The sequence below is a fragment of the Corticium candelabrum genome, chromosome 1 (genome assembly GCF_963422355.1).
Source record: "Corticium candelabrum chromosome 1, ooCorCand1.1, whole genome shotgun sequence".
Lineage (NCBI taxonomy): Eukaryota > Metazoa > Porifera > Homoscleromorpha > Homosclerophorida > Plakinidae > Corticium > Corticium candelabrum.
The window spans coordinates 4,988,275-5,007,246 of NC_085085.1; the positions used below are offsets into that span (position 1 = coordinate 4,988,275).

Sequence of the window (18,972 nt, forward strand, 5' to 3'; positions counted from 1 at the left end):
CTAGCGCGCACCTCTCCGCGATTCCTGCATATCTCAGGTCTGCAAGAACATGCACTCACACAGTGCGCACCTGCCACTTTGCACTCGCAGCCTCGTCCATCGCGTCTCACTCTAGCGCACTTCCCTCTGCAACTGCATCTCACACTCTCCTACCACACCGATCACGTTGTGTACCAATCAAAATATGGAGTCCAACAAAAACTTACCGGCTCAACTAGACTCTCTAACGTTTCTTCATCATCAGTTCCCCTGACAACATCATCTCATCTCTCGGGAACGCCATGTTTTAATCTGGCTATGCGCAGAATCCAAAGCGAGGCAAAAGCAATCCGCGCGAGCAGGCAGTTTCATGAACATGCGCATAAATCTGGACTGTGGCACTTTAATTCGTCTACATCAAAGCCGTCTAGAGTTGACGAGCGGATTTCTGCCAGCCATAAGAGACTTTCCTGGTCAGCAAACTGTCGCATGCTGTCTGCGCGAATTCCACGTGCTCAGCATCCTGAAGCTCGTCAAATTCTGCATTGTTCTAACCAAGTGTTGAATCACGCCCGGGATTTTACGTCCTACGCATGCGTGAACAGTTGTCTGATGGCTACATGTATCCGTATACCCAAAACGCACGAAAACGAGGACCCTGCAGAGAGTATCTTCGAGATGCAAGCAAAATGCCTTGTTTGATGAAGCTTCAGACCCAAGGTCTTATCACTGACGAATCGGAAAGGCCTATAGCTAGCCTAGAGTTGAGGCTTATCACAACTGTGGAAGATGACATTGTAATAGGATGTAATTAGATTATACACTTGTATAAGTAGTGATCATATATCACAATACAATCAGTCCTATAGTGTATGTCTAAAGAGCACATTGCATGTTACATGGTGACACGAGTGGAGCTACACGCAGCCGAGAGAAGAGAGATAAACGAGCGAAATGGTTGAACAAGTGGAATTCCCGTTGCAACTAGCTGAAGAAGCACACATAGAAGCAGCTCGTCCACTCAGATTGCAGAGCAGGATACCGCTCCCAAAGCCACTAGTCGTGAGGGGAAACATATCCCAATCGTGACGCGAATTTCGACAGATTTGGGATTCATAGAAGATCCTGGCCAACCTCAAACTACCAGATATGAAGGAGCACAGGATCGCTACATTCATAACGTGCATAGGACAAGATGCTCTTAGAATATACAATGCACTGCCATTTGCAAACGATGCGGACAAGAGGGACCTGGATAAAGTTCTTGAAGAAATGGAGAAGTATTGCCTCGGGGAAACTAATGTCATTTATGAACGTTTCCGTTTCAACCGGAAAGCTCAAAGAGAGGGTGAGTCTTTTGATCAATTCTTGACAGACCTCAAAGAATTGGCCAAGACGTGTCAATTCGGACAGATGCATGATGAGCTACTGAGAGACAAAATAGTAGTAGGTGCTAGAGACGACACATTGAGAAAACAACTACTACAGAAAAAGGAACTTACGCTAGCGACATGTGTATCAGTCTGTCGAGCATGCGAAACGACAGCTGCACATATGAAGGAGATGGGCAACAATGAAACGCAACAGGTTCATGCATTCAGAGCCAAACAGAAGAGCTTTGGCAAGCAACGCAGACAATTGCCACGTGCAGAAAAGTCAACACACAAGGAATGCAAATATTGTGGTAAGGACCACAAGTGGGGCAAACAGCACTATGGGAAGTTATGCAAAAAATGCAATAAGCAGAATCATTTTGCACAGATGTGCAGGTCAAGTGCGAAATCCGGAACAAAGCAAGCAGCCGTCCACATGATGCGATACGATTCCGACAGCATGTATGAAGACAGCAGTGATGATCAACGCTGGAGCAAACAGCAAGTAGTGACATTAACGTTGACGCCGCGTGATGACGAAATCAACGTGTTAGATGGCAGAAGATATGAAAACAAGTTATGTACAACGTTGACAGTTGCTGAAACGCCTATCCGATTTCAGATTGATACAGGTGCCACATGCAATGTCATCAGGAAACAAGATATTCCACATAGAAGATTGAATGACTTGCAGCAGACAACACAAACACTTACTCAATACAGTGGAGCAGAGATTAGACCTCTTGGGAAGTGCATACTGCGTGTCAAAAATCAGAAGAATGCGCAAACCTATGCTGTTCAGTTTTTGTGGTGGATAATGCAGCTACTACATCCATATTAGGAGCTCAGACATCACAAGCCATGAGTCTAATCAAAATGGACTATGACAACATCCAGATGATACAAGAGACTGAACAGCCACAGGGGAGAGTCACATGGAGACAAACCATGCTCACGAAAGAAGTGATTACTCAAAAATTTGCTGAAGTATTTGAAGGAGAACTTGGCACACTTCAAGGAGTAACACATTTGGACATCGACCCCATGATACAGCCAGTGAAACAGCCACTGAGGCGACTTCCAATTGCCATGAAAGACAGATTGAAAGCAGAGTTGCAGAGACTTGAACGCTTAGAGATTATACAGAAAGAAGAGGCACCCACAGATTGGATCTCAAGCTTAGTAGTGGTGAAGAAGCAGAATGGGAAGCTACGAGTCTGTATAGACCCACAACCACTCAACAAAGCATTAAAACGAAGTCAGTATCAAATGCCGATACTAGATGACATTCTACCAGAGCTATCAAAAGCAACAATTTTCAGCGTGTTAGATGTGAAGAATGGCTATTGGCATGTCCGACTTGATGAACCCTCCAGCAAGCTTACGACATTCAACACACCATATGGGAGATACCGCTGGAATAGATTGCCATTTGGGATCACGCCAGCACCGGAAATTTTTCAAAGGGCACTTGACAATGCAATTCATGGACTTGCCGGAATATACACGATTGCAGACGATATTTTGGTAGTTGGCAGTGGCACAACACATGATGAAGCAAGGAAAGATCATGATGAGAATTTGCTACGACTACTACAGCGATGCAGGAATCAAGGAATAAAGTTGAACAAAGACAAATGCTACATTGCAACACAGAAGGTAGCCTACATGGGACACGTGCTTACGTCTCAAGGGATTAAGCCGGATGAGGACAAGATAGAAGCAATTTTTGTAGATGCCACCACCACAGGATGTACAGGGAGTGAGGCGATTCATTGGTATGACCAACTACTTATCAAAGTTCATGCCACACCTGTCCGACCTCCTCGAACCACTCCGTCAGCTAACTAAACAACACATCCAGTGGGAATGGACTGATGTCCAGGAAACAGCTAGCATTCAATGACGACAGCAACATCATTATTGAAGCCCAAGGTCACTCAAGAACTTGAAGCTCTCAGACAATCCAAAGAACGACAAAAGAAATACTATGACAGAACAGCTAGAGACCTACCTGAATTAAAAGAACACCAAACTGTAAGAATTCAACCGTTTGGAAGGTCTCAAGAATGGCAACAAGCTAAAGTGATTAAACAGCTACCCAACCGATCGTACAACGTTGAGGCAGCCAATGGAAGAACCTACAGAAGAAATCGAGTTCATCTCAGATAATCAAAGGAGACGTTTGCAAACAGCCAATTGGAGATAGTATGACTGAGCTAGACCTACCCACCAAGCAAACAACACCATCAAAGAAGACTCAAGAAACAACAGCCCCTCCAAGCAAACCAATACCTCAGAAGACAGTTACTACCAGGAGAGGCAGAACAATCAACAAGCCAGTCTATCTAAAAGACTATGTTTTAAAGTAGAAAGAAACTGTTATGTTCTGTTTTGCTTTAGCAGTAATGTAGAGTTGAGAGTGTTCCAAGAATATAGAAGCATGCTAAAACAAAAAAAGGAAAAGGGATGTAATAGGATGTAATTAGATTATACACTTGTATAAGTAGTGATCATATATCACAATACAATCAGTCCTATAGTGTATGTCTAAAGAGCACATTGCATGTTACAGACATATGTAACATAACAACAAATGGTCAGATTATAGATAAGATTGTAGATCAAACGATGTGGACTCTGAGACAGAAAGATAGCAACAAATTTATATTAGGCTAGATATTGTTAGCCCCGGCGGAACGGCTACGGCGCTACGGCCATGGCTGTAGCACTTTTTGAAGATTAATTTCTATTTTTGGTTGCAAGAACAATTATATTTCTTTGCCCTTCGAGCTCTCGTCTTGGCATGTTAGGCGGTCTGGGTTCCGAAACCTAGTCCGGGACCTTGTAGGAAAGGCACGTGTACCTCACGCTGACGATTTCATGTCTGTTGCCTTCCCATTGTGCCCCGACGTGGGTGAAAGGCCTAATCAGCCCAAGAAGATTTTATTTCTTGCAGTTGAGTTTGGAAAGGAAAAAAATAGTTCGCAGATCCTTCAACGAGAAATGGTTTGATCGCTGGACTTGGATTCATTGGGACGCAGAGACCGAACGAGTGTTCTGTCACGTATGTATTACAGCAATTAATAAAAAACTGAAACTCCAGCTGACGGGGGCAGAAACTTCGTTTATTTCCAAAGGATGTCAAATTGGAAAGATGTCTGTGTGGTGTTTGCGAAGCACAAAAGATCTTCGTTTCACAAACGTGCAGTTGAAGCAGTTATCACTATTCCAGCTACAACAAGAGATGTTGCAGATAGTCTGTCATCTCAAGCAGTCCAGACTAAGAAAGAACATCGCCCATGTCTTTTGAAAGTGATGGCCTCGCTGAGATTTCTCGCTAGGCAAGGACTTGCAATTAGAGGTGACAGTTCTGGTGAAAGAGATGGAAATTTCAGTCAGTTAATGGTTCTGTTGCAAAGCTCTGATGGTACACTGAAAGGTTTTTTGGCAAAGAAAAGGGATAAATATACTTGTCATGACGTTCAAAATGAACTACTTCAGATTAAGGCCAATCGAATTGTACGAGACATCGTAAATAGGATCAAATCGTCAGATTTATATTTCTTTATTATGGTTGATGAAACAACTGATGTCAGTACAACCGAGCAAGTCGTCTTTGTTTGCGTTGGGTAGACGATGACCTGGAACCCCACGAGGAATTTCTAGGTATCCATCAAACTGACTCAATTGATGCAAATACTTTAGTTGCGATAGTGAAGAACATCTTGATACGGTTCAATCTTGACATGAAGAACTGCCAAGGTCAGTGCTACGACAATGCTGCTAACATGGCCGGCGTTCGCACTGGAGTCGCGACACAGTAGCAGTCGAGCGAAGGGCATTATACACGCACTGTTATGGACACCTCCTCAATCTAGCATGTCAAGATACCGTTCGCGAAATAAAAGTCATTAGAAATGCCCTCGATATGACTTTCAAGTTATCAAAGCTGCTGAAGTATTCATCGAAAAGCAATGCTACCTACAAGAGAATGAAAGAGGAGTTATCACCTGGTCAGTCTGGATTTCGTACCTTGTGTCCAACAAGATGGACGGTGAGAGCAGACTCTTTGGCAAGTGTCGAGGCTAACTATTCCGTGCTACAGAATAGCCTCGAAGAGTTTTCGCAGATGGCTCGAAGAGACTTGGAAGCGTCTGTCAAAGTAAATGGAGTGGCAACCGAGATGACAAAATTTGATTTTCTTTTTGGTGTAATTCTTGGAAGTAGGATACTTAGGTTAGTTGACAACCTAAGCTGTACATTGCAAAAGAAGGAACTGTCAGCTGCAGAGGGCCAGGTTGCAGCAAATGTAACAATCAAAGTGATATCTGCATTGAGGACTGATGAAGAGTTTGATATATTCTGGCAAAACGTAGTGAAGAAGTCTGAAACTGTGGATGTAAGCAAGCCTAGGATGCCACGGAAGAGGAAAGCTCCAAACCAGTATGAGACTGGTATTGGCGAAGGCAGCCATCCCGAATCTCCGAAGGATCTATACCGGAGTACCTATTATGCAACAATTGACAGAATTCTGTCTTCTATTAGAGATCGCTTTGATCAACCTGGTTATGAGATCTATGCACACCTTCAGAATTTGCTAACCAAGGCCACATCCGCAGACGACTACAGTGAAGACATGGAAGTTGTTGTGAGATTGTACGAGAGAGACATCGAACCTGCACGCCTCAAGAGGCAGCTGGAAATTCTTACTGCTGAGTTTCAATCTCAGCAAGTTTCTGAAGAGGGAACAGTCAATAAGCTTCCAGTGACTTTTAGTCAAGTGAAGGCTATCTAATTAGTCTGGGACATGGGAGAGAACTTTTGAGTGAGGTTGTGACAATATTACGCCTGATTCTAGTTATGCCAGCGACTAACGCCACAAGTGAACGGTCATTTTCCGCTTGTCGAAGAGTGAAAACGTACTTGCGTGCAACTATGAACCAGAGCCGATTAATTAAATCATCTAATGATACTAACTGTTCATAAAGAACTGACAGACATGTTAGATCTATCTGCATGGGCAAAGGGATTTGTTTGTGGAAACGAACACAGCCTTTCTGTGTTTGGTATATTTCTTTAGTGCAATTAACATTATTGCTGTTCACACAGATGACCACCTATCTCTGACCACGCCTACTAACGTGCGCTAGGCCGTAGCACTGGATTTGCTTCCGCCTGGTCTGTATTGTCACTTGATCTTCGCTTCGAACACGACGCAACTACGCCGCTAAACGAGCGAACACATCGCGGCTAGAACGTAGCGAACAGTATCGCTCTAGTAAGCCTCGAATACGCAGCGAAAACCCGCGATCGAGACGCTTCGCGGTACTTTCGCTTCAGCTCGCGTCGAAACGCGGCGAATCGCTTCGAAACTTTCTCATGTCAATTTAATGTACGTAATTACCTAGCTATATATACCTAGCTGCTATCCAGTACGTAGGACTATTACGCTAGCGCCAACTGAAGTCAAAAGGGGAGGGCCTGGCTGCGCGAGACTACGGTGTGACCGAGACTAGTAGGAAATTAGATCAGCGACTATGTTAGTGGAACAATTCACGTGAGTTTCCCTAGAGAAGTAACCCTAGGAGCACAAACTCAAGGCAATGGCAACTAGTCAGCGAGAACGCGAAGACGAACTCGAGCCCCATTCCAAGGACAGACAAGCAAAAGTAAAGACGTACAAAGACGCAATTTCCAAACACGAGAAGCAGCGCGAGGCGGACCTAGAGGAAATCGAGAAATTCCGTGCCGAAGCTGAACGAAGTGAGGTCGCGCTCAAACAGCAACAGGTCGATAGACGTCGTATGACTGACGAACTGAGCTCGCTAAAGAGTCGCTTCAACACGAGATTCGAAGAGTTTCAGGGCGAGCGTCGGAAAGACACTTCGATGGAACAGGAAGTGGATAAATTTCGAAAAAAAGCGGACGACGCTGTAGACAGAGCTAAAGTAGCTAGGCAGGACTTAGATTTTGCGATTACAAGAGAGAAGAAACTCAGAGACGAGTTGGGTAGATTGAAGGAGGAAAATTTTGAGCTTGCTAGAACAGTTGCCGAATGGAAGAGAAAATGCGAGGAACAAGAGCAGCTGGTTGACATGACGAAACGAGGTGGCAACGTGAGTGCCCGTAGAAGGGAGTTGGCTGCGTTGAGTGAAGCAGGTGAGTTGTGTATCTGACAGGCTGCCTACTATTCATTGTTTGTTATCTGTTCGCCTCGGTTTGTCTGCTTGTTTATCAGTCTGTTTATTTGTCTGTTTGCCTATCTGTATCAATGTCCGTTTGTCTGTCTGTCTGTCTGTCTGTCTGTCTGTCAGTCAAATCTTTATATTTCATACATATGAACTATTACAAGCTATAGATAGGAAAGTCCATTATATATCAATTAGACCCACACGGGTCTCTAAAAAATTATCAACTTAGGTTGCATGCATTTGGACACTATATATGTCACTGATGTCATTTTCTTTGCTTCATGAGCGGGTCATGTCTGCCTGTCTGTCTGTCTGTCTGTCTGTCGGTCGGTCTGTTCATCAATTGTTGTTTGCAAGATAGGTTTGCTTTTTACAATTTTCTTGTATATGTACAAGTAGAGTCTATATAAGAATAATTATTTGTCTCTCTCCCTCCCTCTCTCCCTCCCTCTCTCCCCCCTCTCTCCCTCCCTCCCTCCCTCTCCCTCTCTCCCTCTCCCTCCCTCTCCCTCCCTCCCTCCCTCCCTCTCCCTCCCTCCCTCCCTCTCCCTCCCTCCCTCCCTCCCTCTCCCTCCCTCCCTCCCTCTCCCTCCCTCCCTCCCTCCCTCCCTCCCTCCCTCTCCCTCCCTCTCCCTCCCTCCCTCTCCCTCCCTCCCTCCCTCCCTCTCCCTCCCTCCCTCCCTCCCTCTTCCTCCCTCCCTCCCTCCCTCCCTCCCTCCCTCCCTCCCTCCCTCCCTCCCTCCCTCTCCCTCCCTCCCTCTCCCTCCCTCCCTCCCTCCCTCCCTCCCTCCTCTCTCTCTCTCTCCTCTCTCTCTCTCTCTCTCTCTCTCTCTCTCTCTCTCTCTCTCTCTCTCCCTCCCTCCCTCCTCTTCTGTCTGTCTCTCTCCTCTTCTGTCTGTCTCTCTCCTCTTCTGTCTCTCTCCCTCTCTCTGTCTCTCCTCTTCTGTCTCTCTCCCTCTCTCTCTCTCTCTCTCTCTCTCTCTCTCTCTCTCCTCTTCTGTCTCTCTCTCCCTCTCTCTCTCTCTCTCTCTCTCTCTCTCTCTCTCCTATTCTGTCTATCATTTATTCTTACATCAAACTAAGATACAATTCTGTAAAGAACTACAGTACAACTAGACCAAGTCCAAAAACAAATTTTGAGAAAATGATGGGTATGTAGGGATTGGTATGTACTTATGACAGTTATGCCAATCTGGTACATCACATTCACAACTGCTGCAAGCGATATAGGTAAAAAGATTGAGATGTAGGAGATGGGCATAGATGTCATAAGTACATACGCATCCCTACATACCCATCATTTTCTCAAAATGTTTTTGGACTTGTTTCATATATTTTTAGCTATGCTAGAAGTATATTACGCGAGCACGTGTGTGAATATATATATATTCTAGTACTACCCGCCCCTATGGGCGGTAGCAATCTGGGCGGTGGCAATCTGTCATTGTACGCCACTTCTGCAAAGAAGACGCACCTTCCCTGACACACGGACGCAAGCACGAACGCAAAAGCGGCCCGGTGAGCCGGCGCATCTTGCACTCTTGGAATTAGAGGATGGCGTACAGTGGCTGGCGAGCGCACCTCACATCCGCGTACATACTCCGCTAGTGGATTGAGCAAACAAACTCCGGCTCATCTCATTTCAGAACGCCAAAGTCTACAGCCAGCGCATCCAGACGATGCAGATCTGATGATGGCGCATCCAGACGATCAATGCAGATGAAGCGCAGACCGGTTCACGTCACCACCGCATACTCGGTCAATTGCCTAAACAAACTCCCGCGCATTTCAAATCTCCCGCGTATCTCAAAACACGTCACATCCGCATACTCGGCACTTCCGCGAAGACACATTCACGTAGCAATCTAATTTTAGGTTATCTTCAGACCCCAAAGCAATCCGACGCGCCCTTTCGTCTCAGACTACGCATTTTCCAGCATCCCCATCTCAGACTCTTCCCACCTAAAACGTCATGATCTATTCGTGGAGAATGACGCCTCTTCCGGAATGAAGACACATCTTCCGTAACATACATTTAGATGTACGGACGCACGAACATGTGGCCCAGTGAGCCGGCTTAAAACCTCTGACTGCAGCGGCCGCATCTTGCACTCTACTCTAGACCAGATAGCCTAGGCAAATAGGCAATGGCTAGTGAGCATACGTCACATCCGCATACTCGGTCAATTGAACAAACACTCCAGCGCATCTCATTTCAGGCCGCCAAAGTCTCGTTTCTGGCCGTCAGAGTCAGTCCGGGCGAAATCCGACTCGACCGTTCATCTCCGACGGCCGATCTCGACCCTTCCGTCGCGTTTCGCGACGATCCGAGACCGGCGTCGTGTCGATCGGCGCGTTACATGTGGACAGACGGAAGTGGGCGTTCCCGAGCGTATTGTAGTACAAGCTCCAATGCCCGGCTTCGCCCGGGGGACAACACATGCCAGGTGCTTCTCCTTTCCACTTCATAGCGCCGCAGTTGACACACACGTTTGTCATAGAGCCAATACAACACGGAAGTGGAGAAGAGACATGTCGCCTTTATAGGTAGAGATTATAGCATTAATGACAGACAGACAGACAGACAGACAGACAGACAGGCAGACAGTTGTGATGTCTTCCTCTACCCATATTGTCTACTCCTCTGTACCAACATTGTCATCATGGATTGTACGCATCTTTACCTCGCGTCAGCGCTAGGCGTCTTCTATGGTGGCCATGCACGTTGTGATGTATTCCTCTACTCATATTGTCTACTCCTCTGTATTAACATTGTCATCATGGATTGCACGCATCTTTACCTCGCGTCAGCGCTAGGCGTCTTCTATGGTGGCCATGCACGTTGTGATGTCCATCCATGTTATCCGGGAGACAGACAGTGTTCAGTTTTTTGTTTTTTAGTTGTCATTGTAAAGTAGTGTAATTTGATTTAGCCTGTACTAGTTCTGATTTATGAAAATAGAATACCATTGACAGACAGACAGACAGACAGAAAATAGGTCGCCTTTATAGGTAGAGATTTTAGCAGAAAGTATCTAAATATGCGTTTGATGGTTGGAGAGTCAGAGGGGGTGTAGCCAGGTCACGTACAGTTTGTATAGAGAACCGTTTACTGTCACTAATTATCCGTGGTGTGAGTGCTTTTACCGTTTAGTAGCAGCCAGACAGAATTCTCATTCATAGTTATATCCCGTTCAATTGCCGTTTCTAAATCCCGTTGATTTTTGGATTAGCGATTGGGTGAAACCATTTCGACTTGGACGTTGCTGCCGTTGCGAGGAACAGGTGTATCGAACTTGGCATCTATTCGACACGTGTTCAGTTTAAAAAAATCCCGTTGATTGGATTATTGATCCCGTTGAAGCCATTTCGACAGTCCCGTTGCGGAGAACAGGGGTATCGAACCTGGCATCTATAATTTCGAGGTGAATCCCGTAACGTGCAAGTCACGTGCAATACTTAACCCGGATAATCCTTTCCCCTTATATAACGAATGCCAACTCTCGTCATTTCGACAGTCCCGCTGAACGTCGTCTGTTCGAAGACGTTGCTGGCGTTTCGGGGAACAGGTGCATCAAACACGGCAGATCCGTATCTAACGAAGTCACGACTCGTACCGACTCTCGTCATTTTGACAGTCCCGCTGAACGTCGTCTCTTCGAAGACGTTGCTGGCGTTTCGGGGAACAGGTGCATCAAACACGGCAGCTTTTCGACGGTCGTAGACTGGCAAACGACTGTGGGCGTATTTTTTCAAGACCCGGATATCAGCAAAAAATATCTTCCGTTTGCCAGCGTCGCCCGCAATAAACGACACGCTCGGCGCGTACCGTCAGACGTCGGGAACGGGCAGTCTAAATTCGGTGGAGATACGATGCGCCGTTCCGGAGATATTCGCGCGCGAACGGAAGCGAGCGCGATCGGCGGGAAATCGCGTCGTCGTGGGAGAAGTCAGGAAGACGATCGCGGTCTCACTTTCGAGATTAATGAATTCGGCGTGCGCGAGCCAAATTCGGCCGAGATTGGACTCGCCGTCTTTGAGAAACGCTCGGACGGACACACAGACAGACAGACAGACAGACAGACACCTCTCCTTTATATATATAGATAGGATGCCCTGAAGATGGAAATGACAGTTTTAGTAAACCGAGTGCATAACCTTTTGAACACGTGAGAATACTTTCATGCTCAAAACCCCAGGACAGACCACGTGGAGGTTGCACTATCTGTCCCGCCCCCTCCCACCCTAGGCCACGAATTCCAGGCTGTAATTAGCCGCTGCACATTCCAGTTTAGCTACGGTATCTCTTTTCAAGTGACCTTATTGTGATGTAGGAGATGGGCATAAATGAGATAAGTACATACCCATCCCTTCATACCCATCATTTTCTCAAAATATTTTTAGACTTGTGTAGTTTGAAATGGAAATGACAGTCCGTAATAACACTGATTGCATCTATAAACAACTCCCACTACCTAGGGTTCCATGGAAGAGATACACGCTTACATGCACAGAGAGTCAGACAGTACGCCGCGCCGTTGAACATAGTGGTACTGTACATGTTCAACTACACGCAACTGTAAGCAGCATGTAACAGCAGGTGGAAGTAGCAGCTAGGCTTCCATACGGTAGTCACATGTACACACGTGACTGGAACAACATGTCGTTGTGGGAAGCAGTACGTGGAACTGCATGGCAGCAGTTGACTGATACAAGGTGACTTTGCACATTTCTAGCTGTTGGGTCAGTGCAATTCTTCGGACAGGAGTGAATCGTTTGGTGTGACTCTCGTCGTTGTAGCTGCTTCGAGTGAGGCGCTAGCCTGGCTGACGAGTGAAATAGTGAAATGTGAAATGTGAAAGAATAAATCTGGTTTTTTTACTTGCCAATAGCTGGCTTCTGAGGCACTTAGTGTCAGCGGTGATAGTCTGGCTACCATTAGGAACGTTTGAAGTTGAGCGCTACGTGGGTCCGAGATCTCTGTAAGGAGGTCTGAGAGTTCCGGTTCGGATGCGTTTGGATACTTTTGTACGGGACGCCATTTTAGATTCTTCGCGTCCCTACATAGGTAGTGCTACCGCACTCCCTGATAATGTTTACTGAAAGCTAACATTACAGCAAGCCAAAATAGTTATATATAGCTAAGACTAATGAGGAAAAAATTGGGTGCTGAGAGAGTCAGGCCTCTCAGATCCACCGCACAACATGCTAAGTTTGATATAACTTGAACATTACACTTTTGTAATTGTACAGAAAACTTTTTCCTCCAAAAGTCTAAAATTCCGCAGCATTAGGTCTTCCTGCTTAATCTGATGAAAAGGCGGCCAGTTTCTGCAAAATTTTCTCGCAAAATGTTCCATGACCAGTGGAAAGACTTTGACTACTGAGCCTCCAGGCAGTTTGTGTTGTTCGTACTTGGACATTTTCTGGTTTCTCTTCGATTAGCTGCAACCCCTGTTGCCTCAGCAGAGCTCGGAAAAACATCTAAGCTCCAAGGGTCTGCCAAAGAAATGTCAAGATCAAGATTAGAACCCGACTCGGCATCAAACATGATAATGTCAGGTCTACATTCACAGTTAGTATACCTGTTGCTTGGCTCACGACAATGATGAATTCGTAGACTTGTAAGGCACTTCCACCACACTCCTGCAATAGACTCATGGCACCAAATAGGGCCTCCTCCTGTCTTGCGGGTAAGTAGGTGGTATCCACTGTCGTCTAGTGGTGCATTGCAATTACAAGATTCTACCCATTTTAAAATGATGATAGGCAGACCCCAATCTCACACGGCACGCCAAGCGAAATTCGCAAGGCTTGAGTACGAATCCGTATGAGGTTGGCAGTGCATGCAACCAACCACGTGCCTGCGCTCTTTTCGTGAAGGGAACGAAACCTTGCTTCGTCTCTTGCAGTTGGAGCTGCATCAACCAAGTGCTGGAAATCTTCTTTGAAATTGTAAATGGATAATTGATGTTGTAGCTTTTTAAATTTCTTTGTAATCTGAGATCTTCTTTTTTGTTGGAAGGTATGATCGAAAAGCATGACCAACAGGGCTAGATGCATCACAAGTGAATTTGTCCATGATGACTTTCAGATGTGGGAAACAAGATGGTAGCTCAGATATGGTATGGGACCACGAAGCAACAAAAGCAGGACCAACGATGGAAGATAGTGAGGTTAGACCAAATCCACCCATACGAATAGGGAGACATGCCTGTTTCCAGACCTGATCATTCACAAATGTTTCACCAAGAAGATAAACAAATGTTTTTCGAGATTGAAAATCTTGGATGGATGCTGCATCAAATAGCAAGGTAGGCTCCACAGATCTAGCCAAATGATCAAGTCTAGCTAGGAATATGACAATGTCTTAAAAGTAGCGTTGAACTTTGCTGATCTTCTAATTTCTCGAGTTGGTCGCAAAGTTGGTCCCCTGAATGTGCAGCCACAACATCGCGCGCCAGCGACGGGGAGCCATCGAACACGAATACGATTGGGTCATGCTCACCTCGAGATGGTGCACCAGCGCCTGGAAAGGTGTGCCACCGACATCAATGGGGCCATGCTCGCTGCGGCCGGGAAGGGTCACCTCGAGATCGTGCGCCAGTGCCAGGAACCGGGGGCCACCGATCACGATAGCGCCATGCGCGTTGCGGCCAGGAGGGGCCACCCCGTGATGGTGCGACAGTGTCTGGAATCGGGCGCCACCGACATCGACGGAACCATGACTAAACGAGAATAACGATGAAATCGTGCAGTTGTGCCTCGTCTAGGCCGCCCTCCATTCCGATTCCGATTCCGATTGAGCAACAGACTCGCTGCCACATAGATCACACCACTATAAAAAGTGGCCGTCATCATCACAAAGGCTTTCATCGTATAGAGGGGTTATTTTTTGACATGTTTCCGTTCGTCGGCCTTCTTGTGGAGACCGGGCATACACCAAGGCTCGTCGTACGACTCATCTTTGGTGACATCCTCGTCCAAGTCTTTTGATGGTTTCTCTACGTCCATATTTTCTATGGGAGATCTCAGCGCAAGCAATCCCGAGTCGAGGGTTTCATCACCAATCAACTTCCTTCTAGGGTCCGCAGGGCACACTCGTACCACCGATTTGATCTTGGGCGAATAATTCCAAAGATACTTGAGCTCCGTAGTGGGCGGATTCAAAACGTGCAATGCACTATCGAGCGCCACTGCACTGATATGACTTTCGTCGTACAAGTGCGAAAGGAGCTTAAGTACTTTCATGATGTAAACGGTTACATAAAAATATTGCAACCTATTAGAGAAATAAAAAACCTATAAATATGTACAGTGTAATGTTGTGTACGTGCAAAGCAGGCGATTGGTACGGCATCGACTCCTGCCAAGGACCTCGAGAGGTTATCCAATATCCTCATTGTAGGACCACCGTCCACTACAACGACGAGTGTTATTAGCCAAGAATACACACACTGTCACGGACGCGCGCGCGCGCGCACACACACACACACACACACACACACACACACACACACACACACACACACACACACACACACACACACACACACACACACACACACACACACACACACAGGCCGTCTTTATATGTATGTATATGTAGACTAGCTGGGACGGGTGGAAATTGCATGGTTTCTCTGCTCGTGATGGCGTCAGTTGACTCTACTTCTGTGACGAATGTTTATAGAATGACGCCAATTCCGTGACACTGGCTTCCACTGGAGTCGAGTCCTTGAGAGGGGTCGCCCGAGAGTTGAGGCCGAGCACGTGGCGAGGCAAGTCGAAATCGCACGGTCGCTAGCCGACCCAGCACCGTCGGCACGCCGATGCATCCTTCCGTTAATATTTTTCCTCTTTATGTGTAATTTGCACCATGTTTATGTGTCAGTGTGTGACGCATATATCTCTAATATACATACATGTATTTACAGGTCCCAGTCAGGACCACTCTACTTTCCAGAGCTAATCTGGCTATATATAAGTTTAAATGAGGTTGTACACACTTGGTGCATAGTAATATATATATGTGTATAGAAATTGCAAATTTACCAAGTCAGGAATCTATTGATGGTGATTCTGCCAACGAGAGAACGCCATTGATGAAGTCCAAAGAAATTGTTATTCAGAAGTCGTACATTACTCTGCTGTGTATTCTGCTTGCTGTATTTGCTAGCTGCATTACTGCAACTCTAATCTTGTCCAGTCGTCTTTTGCAGACGACCTGTTTCAAAAGCACTCGGATGACTGAAGTTATCCAATTTTGTTAGGGAGGAATTCACATTTTGACGGTCTTAGCAATTATTGTCTTCTTTTGTGCGTCTTGCTGTAAGGATACACTGAAAACCGAGCCAAGAAAGAGAGACGGTGAAGCTAACTTTGACTTTGTTTTTACTGTCGGTGGAATGATTCTACTGTGCTTTTTTCCGTTTCTCTTCTTTGGCTGGAAAATTGATTTCATTCTAAGTTGTTCTTCTCAATTCAATAGGAACCACTCATTGCCACAAGAGCTTGATGCAGAAATATTCGTGTCGGCATTCGGCGCCCTGTGTGTGTTCGCGGTCACTGTTTTTATTATTGCCAACAAAATGATTGTTTTCTCTTGGAACCAGTTTTACTGTCAAGCTTGGGTTCTGTTTTTCGTAAGTTTTTCTGTGTTGATTCTTTGGATCTCTAGTTTCGCTTCGGAGGTTGCTAAGCATTCTTCTATACAAAACTACCAAGACTGTCACAGTACGAAGTTCGACAAGTATTGTGTTCTAAAGGAAAATCGTTTAGCAAGAGCGTCATCTCTTTTGACTCCTCTCGTTATTGAATTTTGCATTATGAGTTTGTTCGCTCTTGCCGAGCTATGGCAGGAAATGGCTCGTCGTGATACGAAAAATCAGGATAAAAGAGACAATACTGAAGACAGACATGTACCTACCACTTCGGCACTAGCTTCACATGTGCCTCACAGTCAAGCAATTCAACCAGGAAGCAACATACGCGAGGACAGACATTCATCTGCTCTGGAAGTACTTTTAAAAGATTCTGGCGGTCGAAGAGTGTTTCCTTGTTTGGTATTTTTTTCTTTTTGGGCGATTTTGGTTACAGTTTCTCTTTTTACTGAGCTAAACAACATTAGCGAAGCTGCTTATTTTATTACAGGAGAGCCAACAGAAAGTTCGGTAAACGAACTGCCGTATCATCATCTCTACTCTGAAGAGTTATCTGCTAACGTCAGCAACAAAGTAAAGTGTGAAAGTGACGAGAAAATATTGAAAAAATGTGACAACGAGAGTACTATTAATTCAAGTGTCGACAGCAATATTTTAGACGAGTGCAATATGCACAATAAACTTGAAACCTACTATAAAACGACAATATCCATTAATCTAGCTTGTGCAGCAGTTTTCGGTGTGCTTTTATGGAAGTTATGTAGAGGAAACCTTGTCAAAGATCCTGATCATTCATTTAGTGTCAGTGATTTTATCATCATCACAACATGCAGTGCCGTCATTGGCTATTTGGCCTTGTGTAGTGCAGGAGGTATCTACTGTCTACTCGATCGCAGTGTGTGCGGTTGTTTGCTACAAGAATATTATGTTTTGCAACTCGTCGATAATGCCACAGACTTGCTTCAATTCATTTTGCAAGGAGTTACTCTCTTGCTTGTAGAGCGTTATCGATTTCATCGTTACGTCAGAGATAAAGATGAAGAATGCTGCAAAATTCCTTGCAAAGTTCTTCCCGGTTTGTTTCTTTTTCTCTTTGCTGTAAACTCTCTCAGGTGGGGTGCGGACTCTTTCTACGAGATGAAGTCCGAGAATGATGCAGGATTCTTTCAGACTCAGTACACGCTCTATGGCAAAAGCAAATGGCATCTATTCACTCAAGCGTCTTATCCTTTGGCAGTATTTTTTAGATTTCATAGCGCTGCTGTTTTTCTAAAAGCATTTTATCATACTTGGCTGGATTGACTGCATGGATAGGACAACTGTGGGTTGGTGATATATATGATCACACAATTGCTGAATTGATGTTTGCTGTATTTAGCAGTATTTGCATAGTTGATAAGTGGTTAATATCTTATTACGTTCATAGATATTCAAAATCAGCACGTGCATGATGTGAGTCATTGCGACAAGCTTTTAAACAGAAAATAAAATAAAATATTGTTTGTTTTTGTTTGTCCAGACGAACGCAGAGTGCTCTCGACGTCTTGTGAGCTCTGTACTCGCTAGTGTCGTACTCAAACTAGTTCCCATCGTATACCCGGAAACAGAGGTGGCTAAGTCGAGATAAGGTTGGTGCCTTGACGTGGCGTAGCACCAGGAACGCACTTTGGTGCTCAGCGGAAATGGCACGCCCACGCAAACTCACATGCGCGAAACTGGTGTGAGGCTACGTACTATAGCCTTGTCCCAGGCCCTCTCGCGCCGTCGTGCCCGGTTCCCGTATAACACGACAACGCCAGAGAGGGTCTGGAATCATACTGCCTACTTTCTTCACCTAGTGTCACCCCACGTCACCAATGTCAACACTCTCATGCTCTTAGTTAATTATGAAGCTATCCTTCCATCAAAGTTATGCTAGCTGTGATATCCGATTGCATACATTCACTGTTTACATTTCGTTCCTGTACAGCTGCATGAGAAGAGACCCACCTTGCCGCATGGAAAGAGATTCATTCACAGAGGGAGCTCGATCCTGAGTTCGATTTACGTTATCTGAAGCTGTGAGGTCCAATGTGATTCGATCAGCAGTCTAGGTAGCTTGGACTAGGGATGCACTAGGCGCCGCTCTATTACTGTGCTAGGCTACAAGAACAATACAAATCGGGAAGCTCGAGTACGATTCGGGAACATTTGGAGCCTGGCAGAGCGTGCTAGCTGTCAGACACGGTGTTGACTTCCGCTCTAGAGTCTCTTGGAGAGGAAGTCCTCTGTCCCAGAGAGGTTGGCAAATACGTAGAGCTTGCGTAGAGACAGGATACCAACACTGAAAGGAAACAAGTAGAGTACGAATGGAAGGTCAAGTCTGTTGCAAGACATTCCGTGTGACACATGAGAATAACTATTAGACTAATTATATTAGTAGCCCGAGGCTTGGTGACATACGAGCTAGTTTGATCATTTAATAGCATAAACGGTAGGCGGTATGATCCCAGACCCTCTTCGGCGTTGTCGTGTTATACGGGAACCGGGAACGACGGCGCGAGAGGGTCTGGTACGAGGCTAGCGTACTAGGATACTGTACCTATCTACGTATTATACGACACACGTACGTACATACATACATGCATTTATACATGCATACATACATACATACATACACATACATCACGGACAGACATACACATACGTACTCATGTGTATGCATCATCATTGTACGTTCGATCATGATGTTTTATCTACGATCAGTCACAGTCGTGACACTAC

At 45.6% G+C, this 18,972-nt stretch overlaps 3 protein-coding genes across 5 annotated transcripts in view; 2 read left to right on the plus strand and 1 right to left on the minus strand.

The window, feature by feature from the left end:
* LOC134182122 (uncharacterized) overlaps positions 1-278 on the minus strand; it is an 8,475-nt gene extending 8,197 nt beyond the window's left edge. For all 3 annotated transcript variants that reach the window (XR_009970278.1, XR_009970277.1, XR_009970276.1), the window contains exons 1-2: positions 207-278; positions 71-149 (exon numbers count right to left, since the gene is read on the minus strand). The gene's annotated coding sequence lies outside the window, so the exon portion shown is untranslated. The remainder of the gene's footprint in view (positions 1-70; positions 150-206) is intronic.
* An 850-nt stretch (positions 279-1,128) lies between these two features.
* LOC134182935 (uncharacterized) lies at positions 1,129-2,193 on the plus strand. Its single transcript, XM_062650413.1, has one exon. The coding sequence runs from the start codon at positions 1,129-1,131 to the stop codon at positions 2,191-2,193; it is 1,065 nt and encodes a 354-aa protein (XP_062506397.1).
* A 5,259-nt stretch (positions 2,194-7,452) lies between these two features.
* On the plus strand, positions 7,453-17,648 carry LOC134190604 (uncharacterized). Its single transcript, XM_062659063.1, has 2 exons — positions 7,453-7,514; positions 16,038-17,648. Exon 2 carries the CDS (start codon positions 16,138-16,140, stop codon positions 17,509-17,511), a length of 1,374 nt encoding a protein of 457 aa, XP_062515047.1. The 5' UTR covers positions 7,453-7,514; positions 16,038-16,137; the 3' UTR covers positions 17,512-17,648.
* The last annotated feature ends 1,324 nt before the right edge of the window (positions 17,649-18,972 follow it).

Coding starts and splice junctions, on each gene's coding strand:
- LOC134182935 (XM_062650413.1), top strand. CDS start 1,129: ATGAAGGAGCACAGGATCGCTACATTCATAACGTGCATAGGACAAGAT.
- LOC134190604 (XM_062659063.1), top strand. CDS start 16,138: ATGATTGTTTTCTCTTGGAACCAGTTTTACTGTCAAGCTTGGGTTCTG.